The sequence below is a fragment of the Ornithodoros turicata genome, chromosome 1 (assembly GCF_037126465.1).
Source record: "Ornithodoros turicata isolate Travis chromosome 1, ASM3712646v1, whole genome shotgun sequence".
Classification (NCBI taxonomy): domain Eukaryota; kingdom Metazoa; phylum Arthropoda; class Arachnida; order Ixodida; family Argasidae; genus Ornithodoros; species Ornithodoros turicata.
Window position 1 is genome coordinate 195,421,832 of NC_088201.1, and position 14,044 is coordinate 195,435,875.

The 14,044-nt window shown below is 44.3% G+C and overlaps 1 protein-coding gene across 7 annotated transcripts in view; it reads right to left on the minus strand.

The window, feature by feature from the left end:
• Positions 1-13,000: 13,000 nt before the first annotated feature.
• Positions 13,001-14,044, minus strand: part of LOC135378924 (caspase-3-like) — a 205,046-nt gene continuing 204,002 nt past the window's right edge. For 6 of the 7 annotated variants that reach the window (XM_064612092.1, XM_064612094.1, XM_064612090.1 and 3 more), the window contains exon 10: positions 13,002-13,694. In XM_064612092.1, the coding sequence (XP_064468162.1) occupies positions 13,176-13,694 (519 nt within the window). In that variant the 3' untranslated portion in view covers positions 13,002-13,175. Of the gene's footprint in view, positions 13,695-14,044 lie in introns of all 7 variants that reach the window. The other variant, XM_064612097.1, reaches the window with a different exon arrangement.

Genomic DNA, 14,044 nt, shown 5'->3' on the forward strand with positions numbered 1-14,044 from the left:
CGCCTCCATCCCAAATCTATTGAATACCATCGGCTTTAGAAGGAGCCGTGGCTGCTTCTTTTTGGCCAGTTGGACGGCTGACCTCCGTTGTAGCAGGAGACACCTGAGTGCCCCCAGCTTCCTGTTGGGGAGTGTGGGGTGGAGGCTCAATAACCTGCGAGCAGGTTTGAGTCTCCACGGATTTCCTCTGTGGTGCCACTCCCCTGCGCACCACTTCGGGGAAACTGCCTTTCTTTTGAAATTCGTGTTGCGTTCTAGCCGCTTTATAGGAAATATTCTGCTCTGTTTTGATTCTGATTACTTCTTTTTCATCTTTCCAGCGCGGGCATGATCTTGAGTATACTGGATGGTTACCTTGGCAGTTAGCACAACGGTATTCATTGCTGCAAGTCTCTCCTGTGTGGTCTTTGCCAGCGCACTTTGGGCATGTCAGATGTCCGCGACATGCAAGTGAGCTGTGCCCAAAACGCTGGCATTTGAAACAACGCCTCGGATTTGGCACGTGTTTGCTGGCAATTTCCTTGCCGTCCCTTCTGATCATGATTCTTTTTGCGCATATGACGCCTTGCTCACTCAAACCCTCTTGAATCTCAGCCTCTGTACATTCGATCAGCTCGTCCTCCGAGATCACGCCCTTCGTCATGTTCAATGTACGATGTGTGGTAACAGTTATAGCGACATCCCCAATGTTTTTCAATGTTTGCAATGCAGTGCTTTGTCGTTGGTTCTGAACTTCAACCTGGATGTCCCCAGTGTTCAGTTTTTTCGCCTTATATGATTTCCCTATGACTTTTTCCAGCTCCTTTGCCACGGCAAAAGGGGAGATTTTTGTCAGTGATTTTCCGCCTTCATTTGACTGAATGACAAGAAACTTGGGGAACCAGGGACCTGGGGTATGGTCAAGAAAATTCTGCGTAAGCCTTTCCGTGCGGCTCCTTTTCAGGTGCCAATCAGTTTTTTTTTTTTCGTTATCCATATATTTTGGTTTTGCATTCAGTGCAGTAGGTGTGTCGGCCACCACCGACCCCAACCAAGGGAACGTGCTCTGCACACTAACACATCCTTCTGCACTATACCCAAGTGCAGCATCAACGAAGATTGAAAGAACTGCCCAAGGTTGACCCTTGCCGCCAAAGAAGGTGAGTAAGGAAAATAGAGGAAGGAAGAGGAGATGAAGGAAGAAAGTAAGGAAAATATGAGATGGCGACTAGCTGAATAGTCCTGGCCGGGCCTTCCAGGACCACCCGTCTATGGGAAGCAGGGGCCAAAGCAGTGTGTTGTTTTCCCGGAGGGGCCCCGAAGGGTCCAAACCAACCTCCGAGTCCACTCAACTGCCAGGATCCCCCTTTCCCCAGACACGGGAAAGCCACGCACAGCTATACGTGGGGGTCTCCCTCCCGCGGCGACCCAACCGTGAGTGCAGGAGGGGGCCACTGCGGCTGCTGCCGGGCGATGGGGGCGCCAAGTTCCCGACTCCGGGAATTGCGTTTTTGTGTCGTTTCAGTGATCACACAAGGTGGTTTGTGTGTGTACCTTACGGCATTACGTCGCCGAGCAAAAAGTACGGCTCGTCGAACAGGGCAATTTACTGATTTGTGACACACTACAGGATGAGAGCCTCAACACATTTTGCAGTTTGACCAGGCAGTTTGACTTGGAGGACAATTCGATCTATGAAGGACGCTCCCGACCAAAAGAATCCTCTCGCGCCATTAGCTATCGTTAAGGGTGTAGACGAAAACACGCTGACGACGGGCTTCTCTGTTGCACTAACGACACCGGCGCCTGCCTCGACGACTTCGATACACAGCAGTTTTGTTAAGACCTTGACGGCCGAAATTCTACAAGACTAGTGCACCAGAGGTTCAGGACCGTCACTTCACTCTAATCGAGCTAAATATAGCGTTGAAAATGGTGAACATTTGCTCGTCCACGCAATCCGATAAGGTCACCTATGCCGCACTGCGAAGGCTTGACGAGCGGTCACTCGAATTTCCCGTTAAGCTTATAATACGTCTTGGCAACAGGGATCTCTACCACTTATCTGACAGTAAGCATAAGTTGATCCTATCATGTTAACAGGCAAGTCCCCGCATGCCCTATCCTCCTTTAGCCCTGTAAGCTGTTTCCGAACAAGTTGTTCTGGAAAACGTTTAACTTTGGAAACGAGATAACGTTTTTACATTGTCTAGGCTGGTGGCTAGAAGCGCAAGGCGTTTTCTTCCACGAAATGGCTGGATTTCGTCACCCCAGAAGCTCCGTGGATCCAGTTATCGGCCCAATCTCTACAATCCAAAGTGCTCGCGAGCATCGTCGTATCGTCTGGCGTGCACACACAGTAAACTTTTTTACACTTTTTTGGTGTAAATGGCTTGTCCCATGGCGCACACCTTTTTGGTGTTGCCTTTACACTCAAATGATGGGTGTTTTCTAATGCACCCTTTAGTTAAGTGTATTCCTAATAAAACACTGTTATAATGGGTGTTTAAAAACAAAAACACCCTTAAAATGGGAGTATTCTATTGAAAACACCTTTTATGATGGAATTACTTGCTAGCAAATATTCCCTCGCAAATAGTGTAATAGGAGCTTCCGCGGCAGCATACCGACACCACTGGCCGAGACATGCAGTTCGACGTTCTTGCTTCTATGGCAAGCAGCACAGCGAACGCGGTAGACTTCAGCCGAGGTTCCATCGTAGAACCTAAACCGGAGTGCAATGCGTCGCAGGCACGCCTCGTTAGCTTGTTAACACTGTGGGACCAACGTGAGTGCAGAGGCATAAAGAGACCTGGGGCCCCCTCAGTAGCCTATATTGGCGTGTCGGATGCATCATATACTGAAATAAAATTTGTTGGGGCACGTTCGTTACATGTGGTGGGGCGGGAAACGTTTGTAACGGTGGCGGGAATGTGTTTTTGCAATTAACACCCACGTTTGCAACGAGTCAAAGGTATAAGCTAAATTTCTAACATCCCTCCCTGTCAAATATTGTGTTTTTAACTCAGGTTATCGTCTATAATGTGATTACTTGCTGAGCGGAGCTGTGAAACCAGCATAATTTTTCTCTCACGAAATAAAACACCATTTTTAACACCATACTCCCAATTCAAATGGGTGTAAAAAAGGTGCATTCGACGGAAAACACCTGTTTCAACACCCCACTTTACACCCGTAATGATCCACATTGGATAAGACGTGGTGTATGTCGATATTACACCTTTAGTAATGCACTTTTTGCACTTTTTGTGGAATAGAAAAGGGTGTTTTTATAAGAATACACCTTGTTTGAGCAAATAAAGATGTAAAATGATTTACTGTGCATCGTACTCTCGTAATCTCGTAATCTTTATTTAGTCAGTATTGTAAAATGTACAGAAAGCGGGACTGTGAGGGCAAGCCCTGTAGTACAGTCCCAGCACAGTTCAAGAACTAACAGCTAAAAGATACAGTTTAGTTGTGATTAAGATATTGTTAAATCAATATAAGACTTAAAAAAAACACTACATGGGGAGTTACCCGACAACTAAAACACTAATAAGTAACTAAAGTACACACGGGGAGTTACCCAACAACTAATACACTCATAAGTTACTACAGAACACACGGAGAGTTACCCGACAATAAACAGACTGGTAAGTTATTGAGCAGCCTTGCGGGCACAGGAGCCTTATACAGTTATTGAGAAAAACAATTTTAACCAAAACATCATATGTTATCATGTAATTCATCACATGGTTACATCTACAGTGATGATGGGGTATTATGCTGGGAGTGTAACAAACTGCGTAACTGATACTTAAAATGGGGAAAAGAGGTTAGGGACCGTATATGAGACGGCAATGAATTCCAGACATTGGATCCGAAATAACTCATTGAATGAATCCCGTAATTCGTTCGAGGTTGAGGTACCTGTAGCATATCAGGTTCGCACCGCAGCGAATAAGGTTTTTGAAGATGTGTGATTGAAATAAGAAGATCTGAGATCATGCCGTTGCATAATCTGTAGATTAGGATGGCAACCTTATATTTCAGTAAATTGTATATGCTCTGGATAGACAGACACTGGAATGCAAATGAGATGCTATCGCGGGGATGTGCGAACATCATTATGCGCATTGCTCTCTTCTGCGCGTGGAGTAGAGGAAGCAGGCTGGATGAATAAGTGAGCCCATAAACTTCCAGGGCATAAGAAATATGCGATTGGACTAGAGCATGGAAAACCATTAGGAGACAAGTGACGGGGACCAGGTATCGAATTCTTGAAAGAGCATAGAGCCCGCTGGTGACCTTGGAACGCACAAACTGGATATGGTTAGTCCACGATAAATGTTCATCCAAGATAACCCCCAAGAATTTCACGGATGTCGTTCTTGACAGGGAATGCCCACAAAAATGCAACGTGTATTGGCTTAGGTCAAGTAATTTTTGGCGTGGGCGAAAGATTACATATGAAGTCTTACCTATGTTAGGAACGAGTTTGTTAGCTATCAACCATGCGGAAAACTTAGTTAAAACGTTATCAGCCTTCACGAACAGCCCTGCAATAGTGGGGTCTTCAACAAAAATGCTGGTGCCGTCGGCATATAAGAAACATTCTCAGACAGACAGAGATGAAGGTCGTTGATATACATAAGAAAAAGGAAGGGACCCAAAATTGACCCCTGAGGAACGCCAGTTGATAAGGCCTTAATAGAAGAATCGTAGCCCGAGACATGAACATACTGCATTCTATTTTGCAAGGAGCTTTCTAGCAACGTGAGCGGAAGCCCTCGAATTCCATACCCGTATGCCTTTTGTAGAAGTATTTTGTGATCAATTAAATCAAAGGCCTTTGTCAGGTCCACAAAAATGCCCATTGTAAGCAGTTTTTGTTCGATATTCTTCTTTATCTGTTCGGTCTCGTTTATTAGTGCTAAAGTTGTGGATTTACCTTTGCGAAAGCCGAACTGGAGCGGATGTATTATCTTATGTCTGTTAAAGAATCTTTCTAGTCGGTTAAGTATTAATTTTTCAAACACCTTGCTGACCGCAGGAAGTATCGATATGGGACGATAATTTCCTACATCCACTCTGGTCCCTTTTTTATGGACAGGTACAACCTTCGCCAGTTTAAGTTCGTCAGGGAATGTCCCTTGTAAAAACATGCTATTTGCTAGCACTGACAGTGGGTGGGCCAAGAGGTGTCCCACTTTTTTAAGAAGAGATGAAGATAAACCGTCATGGCCAGATGACTTTGAACTTTTGAGAGATCTTATAGTGGAAAGCACTTCATTTGGTGTGGTTGGGTCAAGAAAGAAAGAATGCGGGTTTGATGGCGGCAGTGGAACTTCCAAACCTGTACCATTCAATAAAGGCACGCTCTTCGTTATATTAGTAAAATGGTTATTTAGCATGTTTGCCACTTTATCAGGAACACTCACCAGTTCATCGTTATTTTGGAGTGAAATGTCAGTATGTGTCTGTCCATTACTTTTACCCAAAATGCGATTGATTGTGTTCCACATGGTTTTGGGACTACCGTTGGTCTCGCTGATAACCTCAGAAAAATAGTTACGTTTCGCGGCGCGCAGGACATTTCTGAGGGTATTGTTATAAGTAGTATAACGAGAACGAAGGTGGTGATTGAATGGAGAGCGGCGCATTTTAGTATATAGATTATTTTTATGCTTAATGCTTTTAAGAATTGCATTTGTGATCCATGGTTGTCTAATCGCGCTTCGCTTGCTCAAAACTGAGGTTACGGTCGATTCCTTAATCAACCCAGAGAGTGTTGCAAGAAAGTAATTCACCTTTTCCGATGTGTCAGTATATGAGGAAAAATCCCATGTGAGCTGACGAAGGCGATTCTCGAGTGAAACAGGGTTAACGTGCGTGCGTGTGTGATAGCCCAAATCACGTGAAGGCGTCCCCTTACGGCCAACATATGTGAGCTCATGATCCGAGATGTCACACCCGGCAACCCCATAGATCAGGTTATGATCACAAAGATTAGTCACAACATGGTCGAGAAGTGAGCCATTAACGCCTCCTCCAAATCGAGTTGGCGAGCTAATTAACTGCTTAAATCCATGATTGGCAAGAATCTCCTGATATAATGAAACACTGGTATCGCTTCCTAGGAGATCTATATTGAAGTCACCAACGAGAATGAGGTTGAGCTTATGTTGGCATGAAGAATGTAATAGGCCATCAAGTTCATTCAAGAAATCTGGTAGATGAGAGCTTGGTGATCTGTACAATACTCCTATTGTGAGGGGGCGGCCACTAAATGTGGACAACGATGATGGACAATCTGGGATATCAAGAAACAAGGACTCGACAAGCTGACAGTGGAACCGAATGTCGTTTCTGACAGAATATGGTACCCCTGAGTGAACATACAGAGCAACACCACCGTGGGGTTCACCCATCCTATGTGCAAACTCTACATTATAATTATCTACATGGAAATACATATCACGGTCACTTTGTAGCCAGGTTTCGGTTAAAGCAAAGAAAGTGACTTTACTTTGCAAGATTTGAAATACAGCTTTTATGTCATCAAAGTGCTTCCCCAAACTACGTGCATTAAGATGCAGTACCGACGGGTAGCTAAGACATGCTTTATTCAGACATTCGAGTGAAATCAGGTCCATGAACACTATTAATCATGAGAAGCTACATCACCGCGACACATCACAATCGAGCGAGATCACTTGTTTGTTTAATGCGTACAACCTTGGCATCAGCATCTTTGCACATGAAAACGTGCCCATTTCGAACCCAAACAAAGCGGTAGTTCTTTTCCTTAGCCACGTCTTTCGCTTGTCGAAGAAGCAGCCTGTTGTACACGGTCAAGTTTTCACAGATAAAGGCAGACGAAAGATTTAAGTCAGTGTCGTCCCCCGATATCTTAAGCATGTGTCGGTTACCAAGCCACGTGTCTCTGGTACGCCTCTCCTTGAAGCGTACAATCATAGTGGGGTGTGTGTCATTATTGGACGGGAGTCGGTGCGCGGCTTCAACATCCGACGATGCTAGTGGGGCAACTTTCAGTTTAGACGCGACATGATTCAGGACTTCGAGCATGTCTTCCTTTGCGTTCGCAGGAATCCCGCGAATCTCAAGGTTGTTCCGCCTCGTGTACTGCTCGATATCATTGACCTGTGATTTTAGTGTGGCGATTTCTTCATCCCTCTGTGATACGATATTCTGAAGATTTGAAGTGCAAGTTGACATCTCTCTTAATGTGCCTGAATTATCGTTGCATGATACCGTCTTGCACATTTGTGTGCTGCACGCCTTGTGCTGTTCTCGGGGTATCCGGTCGGCTCTTCAGCTGGCTTCAAGACTTCCTTACAGACCGAACTGCCCTTGTTTGTACATGCCAAGACCAATTGCTCTAAAGATGCTGTTTATAATGCCTGCCGTCACTTGCAGGATGTCTAATACGACGTTGTTTTTCGTGTTACAGTGGGCCTTCTGTTTGCATATCCAAGGTTTCCCTACGGTGCACGACTTATATCCCATTCGTGTTGGCACACCGAACGCACATGGAACTGACCCGTTTGTGAATGATGATCTGCAGCGATATCCTTATCTGCCTACGGGAACATTAGCGACGGTAGCGACAGATACCATAAAAGCGAGGCCGAATCCGCTACACTTCAGTGGGCACAGCACTTGCTGTCTGAGCAGGATGTCTAATACGACGTTGTTTTTCGTGTTACAGGTTAGTAATACGATGTATGTTTCAACATTTAGAAGCGATGATCGATGTTTATTGGTTGTGCTGTGCCCACACCAATACCTCACAGTGTTTCATGATGTTGCGGACCTAGCCTTGTTTCTATTGCTATTGTCTGGTGATCTTGAAGAAAATCCTGGCCCTAGTGATGAAGCCAATACTAGAGGAGCAAAAGCACAAGCCGAGTCAAAAGAGCTGCTTGCACAGATTCTAGAAACACAAAACAGGATTGCTAATGATATTGCAGATATCAAAACAAGGCAAAAGAACTCTGATGAAGTGATACTCGGTATTAACGAACAACTAAGTAAGATCGGAGAGAATCAAAGTGTTGTAAAAGAAAAGCTACTGGGTATCCACGTACGACTAGATAAGATCGAAAGTATTGCTGTTGAAATTAATCCGCTGAAAGATCAAGTGAGCAGTGCCTGTAGTATAGTTAACGACATGAGAAAGAAGTATGATGCTCTTGAGCTTAAAGGAGCAGTCTAGAGGCCCACAACTTTTTTTCTGTTTTTGGTCAGTATGGAAGGTTAGGCGGCCGAAAACAGTTTTCCCACAATTAGTGCAACCGTAGCTAAATTGGGACGCCTGCAATAGCTCCCCGAACCTCCCGCGCGCGAAACACCCTCCTTCGCCTTCACGATAGGCACGTGATGAGCGCCACCACACACGTCACTATGTGACGCAAGTGGTGAGGACGCTCCTCATTGGACTTGGGATCACATGATCGAGGCGAGCAACATCGCCCAGGCCGGAGCGTCTGCTACCGCTTGGGAGACGCCATGCGTTCTCCGGCTTCGTGATGTCCGAAACGGAGGGTCTGAAGGCTGTCAACGACACAACCACGATTTTTTGGGACCGCAGGCACCACGGGAAGAACGAGTGGTGCAGCCCGAAATTAACTGCGTTTGTACAGCAAAAACCCCGTGCTTCTCGACAGTGTGCAGCCTGTCCGACAGTTTTCACCGCGCAGTTGGTTCAGTGGCTAACAGGTGGTGCCACAATACCGCTTCCACAATACCGCTTCGCAATAGCTTTCTGCTGCTGTGAATCCTGAGATTGCACAGAAGCCACGGATATATTACACTTGTGATCGTAATCTTATTTTCTCAGGCTGCGTATATGCTTTTTCTTTTAAAGAAAACGTGATATAAATCATATAAATAATAGAAGTCAACAAGAAGCAGCTAGCAATGTTCGTAGCAGACGGTTTTTCCTACGAACGAATGAGGGGCTCTCTACCACGAACGTCACACTAGAGTGGGTGTGGTCTGCAGTTGGAGCGCTCCGGCCTGTCACCGCGGCAGTGATTTTCCAAATTAATTGCACCGTGATGATACAACTTTGGACAGAAATATTTTGTGGGAATGCTTTTCACATACTGCTTTACAAGATGACAGCAGTTTTGGGCCATGTTAGATACCACTTTAATGCTCCTTTAAGATCGATGATCTGGAGAACAGAAGCAGGCGGATTAACCTACTGGTGTATGGATTGTGCGAGATGGGAAGTGAAACACGAGACTCGTTGTGTGAGTGTCTGTGCAAAGATGTTTTCTCCGGAATACTTGATGTGAAGGTTGATAGTGTCGAAAGGTGTCACAGGCTGGGCAAACCAGAAGTAGCACGAGAGAGGCCGCGTCCTGTAATTTTGCGTCTGAATGATCACCGGGAAAAAGTGTGCATCCTGAAAAACACCTACAAACTAAAAGGAACAGATTACAGAATCGCGGAAGACTATTCCAAACGGATCCGAAGAGTACGAAAAAACCTGTGGGAAAGCGCAGCTGAAGAACGGAAGAAGGGAGAGAAGGTGCAGCTACGTTTCGACAAACTACTCCTGAATTCCTCGGTGTATATGTGGAGTGAGGATACCGGAAAGCGTGTACAAATTAACCGACAACGGAAGCCATCAAACAGTAAATGACTCAGCCATGAATTACAACACGATAGCTTTGTACTACTGAACATTAATGTTAGGAGTCTGGTAAACAAACTGGACGACCAGAGGCCACACTACTATCTTATGAACCAGACGTAGTAGTTCTAACCGAAACCTGGTTAAGAGAAGATGTGTTAGACACGGAGTTGGTCCCAGATAATTATGTAATATTGAGGAAGGACAGAGGTAGTAGAGGGGAAGGCGTCGCTTTGATTATAAATAAGCGTATAAACTTTTACCCGATGAGTTCACTTGATATTGAGACAATTTTTTGTAAAATAGTAATAAATGGTATGAGCTTGATCATTGGTGCGGTGTATAGACCACCATGCGCTGACCCCTCATTTCTGGAGACCTTCCATGATTACACGACTATGAATGTGAATACTTCATCCAAAGTAATCATAGCAGTAGATTTCAACACGCCCAATATAAATTGGGTAACGATGGCTGTCACCACCGGGGATACACAAGATGCACCAGCTTTATTAAACCTTACGTTTAGTCTAGACATGCTTCAAGTCGTCAAAAATTGTACTAGAGTTCAAGGACATTCTGCGTCCTTACTCGACTTGATATTTCTGTCAAATAATTTAGCGGGTTTTCATTGGGATTGCAACGTACCCGAGGGACTTTCAGACCACAAAATGGTGTTCTTAAAAGGCACCCTCGGCTCAGCAAAACACCATGAATCCAAAACACAAAAGTTTTTAGATTTCTCTTGGGCGGATGATGTCTCGATTCTTGATGGGTTGGAGAGATCCCTTGGAGACTTTACAGGTATGTGTAATGCATCCAGGGATGTAAATGTAGCATGGGAATCATTCAGAGATATTATAATCATGTGTATGGTAAGATACGTTCCCCAAAAGATTCAGAGAGTAAGCGTACATAAACCATGGATAAACCGTACTATTTTACACTACAAACGGCGAATTGCTAGAGCTATGCAAGCAGTGTCCAACATGACAAGACAACTGAAGGTTGAGATAAAAAAAGCAAAGCAAAAGTATTTGAGCCAGGCACTTCCGTCGCTCTTGCGTTCCGCTCCACAGAAATTCTGGCGTTCAGTTGTGCCAAAAAGTAGCTCATCTAAAGGTATTACTGTAGATGACGCGCCGGTAAGCGCGGAGATAGCGGCAAATACTTTTAATAATTATTTTACGTCCATTTTTATTCCTGATAACGGCGAAGAAGTAACGTTTGAGACGGGTAGAAGGGCCACAGGAATGAAGAACGTGACATTCGAGGTTGACGGTATCACTACTTTGCTTAGGAACTTAAATATAAGAAAATCGTCGGGACCAGATAGAATCCCTAATGAATTCTTGAGACGTTATGCAGAGTGGGTGGCTGAGTATTTCCAGATAATCTTTGAATTATCGTTAGATAGCGGGAAAGTTCCAGCTGCTTGAAAGTGTGCGCGTGTAATCCCGATATATAAATCAGGAAATCCCTCACTCGTGTCAAACTACCGCCCGGTATCTCTCTTATCTACTTGCTCTAAACAGCTGGAGCACATACTTGCAAAACACATCACGCAATACTTCGAACAAAATCAGCTTTTTACCCCTTTACAACACGGTTTTCGCAAAAGATTCCCAACAATAACAGCTCTCTCGGAGCTGGTTCATTCCATGTCAGCAGCGATCGAAAATAACTCACAAATGGATGTGCCTTTTTTAGATCTGTCCAAGGCCTTTGACCGCGTGCCTCATAAAAAGTTAATGCATAGGTTTAGAAACCATACATCAAACGCGAAAGTAAGCGCTTGGCTTCAAGACTATCTTTCCGGGCGTACTCAGCTTGTGGAATATAATGGTTGTCAATCATTACGTAAACAAGTTGTATCTGGTGTTCCACAGGGGTCGGTATTGGAACCCTTATTGTATCTAATATATTCAAATGACAGTATATTATTTCAGACAATCCACTCGGATGATGACAGGAATATTTTACAAACTGGCTTGGATTCGATTAATAATTGGTGTTCGAAATGGCAAATGCTATTGAATATCAACAAGATAGTAAGCATGACTGTTACCCGGAAGAAAACCGCTTTACAAACGGAGTACTATCTCCAGGGCAATCGAATAGATAAAGTAGACCGCTATAAATACTTGGGTGTTGTTTTCTCTAGCGACCTTTGGTGGAATCACCATGTACAACATGTCACTACAAAAGCTAGAAACAAACTGTTTTACCTAAGGAGGTCACAGAGCCTTGCGACTGCTGAAGTGCGTTTATTGTCTTATAGGACACTTGTATTGCCTGTGTTACTGTACGCAAAAGTCATCTGGGATCCCCACTTAGTAACATTAAAACACGAGCTAGAAAAAATACAGCGCCTTGCTGCTCGGTTCATCTCTAACAGGTACAGAAGAGCAGAATCTCCAACAATTATGTGCCAACAGGCAAAGTTAGAGTCAATTGAGATCCGTAGCTTAAAGGACAGGCTAAAGTTCTTATATTTAATACTTCGTAATGAAGTTCAAAGCTCTTTGAAATCCAAAATTCAGCTTCAAGACCCATTCTCGCTTCGTGACCGGCATCCTTTGACCTTGAAAGAGATCAGATGCAGAACTGACACATTTAAGTTCTACTTTTTACCAAGCACGATAGCTGAGTGGAATAAATTGCCAGCTGACATTTGTAACGCGGATAAATATGATAAGTTCGCAAACATGTATAATAATTAAGTAATTATCTAACATGTTTGCGAAAAGTGACTAATTCATCCCAGCTGGTTCCGCGACTTTTCATCTATTTCTCTACTGCCATTGATGATGTGATGTGTTTATTATGTGTCTAGTTCTTTACATATTGTTGCACAAGTGTGTAGTTTTTTTATTATTCTAGTGTGTGTTCTTATTCAAGTGTGTAGTCTTTCTATGATTGTGCGTAATTTATTACACCTACACTGAGCACCGTAAAATTGCGTACTTGTATCCCACTCCTGCTATGGCGCCTGCTGGCGCCCGCAGTATTCAGAAATAAATAAATAAATAATGAAGTCCTCCAAGGCTCACGTACCTGCGACGGGCTCGCCACATTTGTCAGGTGCTGTAGATTCCTCCGTTGTCTGTGTCTTGCGAGCGAAACTGGTCGCAGGTTGGAAAAATACACACAAGACTGCGCAACAGGCTCACATCTCTTTGCGGGTAAAATGCGGGTGCACCCGCATTTTACCTCAAACGACTTTCTTCCCTCAAAACTGCACACTATCGCATATACCGGAGCCGTGTATACACTCAATGGTGGTAGGTGTATATACCGGCACCTCCCTCACCCCTGTATATACACCTACTGTATACATTCCAGCTGTTTCCAGCTTTTTACATTCCAGCTTTTTATTCTAGTCTTATCTTTTACATAAACATTCAGATCACGGCCACACCGACAGTCACTGCGTGCCAGATTTAACTTGGTTCATGAACAAAACATGATCATATACTCTGCACTCAGCATAATGCCGCTCTCTAGTGCATTATATTATAGATCATTATGAAGTTCGCGGAGACATCCGAAATACCAGGCGCAAGGCATTGTCGATTATAAAATTATGTTGTCGAATGGCCTCAACGGGTAGGAGCGGTAAATCCATACCGACATTACGGTTAGATATTGGCCTCTCGTAAGAAGAGCGGGTACGATTGGTGAACAGGGAGAGTTGCCAGACGTTCTTGTTGTCGTCTTTTGGGTGACATAGGGTGATCTTGTACGGCGTGTTGAATGGCCATTCCACATTATCGTCACTGGGACCGCGACACATGTAAAACGTAGCTACCACATAAAGCTTTCCCTTGTGTTCTGTGGCACGAAGACCTAGCTCGAACGTGTAACCTTCCATCTCGATGCTCCCACTTCGAATTTCGTTTTCTCCTCCCATACTACCAACATCGAACATTTGTAGTATTCGTTGCGGTTGCCATTCTATCTCTGTGGGAGACAATATCTTCATGTTCATATCCGCATCAGGATCGTCTGGGTTGTCTTCAAAGCGTGGACTTGCTGGCCGCATCTGACAAATATACCAACATAACGTCGTTAGACCACCTTAATATCTTTCGGTTACAATTCTGATACAAATGCGCTGTCGGAGTAACTGTCCATGTATACACGTCATGGACGGATGGCTGATTGGATTAGAAGAAGAAATAGTATTGGCGTCATTAGAGTCATTGGGAATGATGAAATGATCGGAGCATAATCACTGCAAGGGTAAAATTATTCCAACAGACGGTCAAGCGATCTTGATGCTTGACGTCAGCTCAAATCGGTAGACTGTATCCACGACACACATAACCTGCAATTTTACGGCCTCTCGCCGCACAGCCTTTTTCGTGGTACATTACACTGGTCTACGTGTGC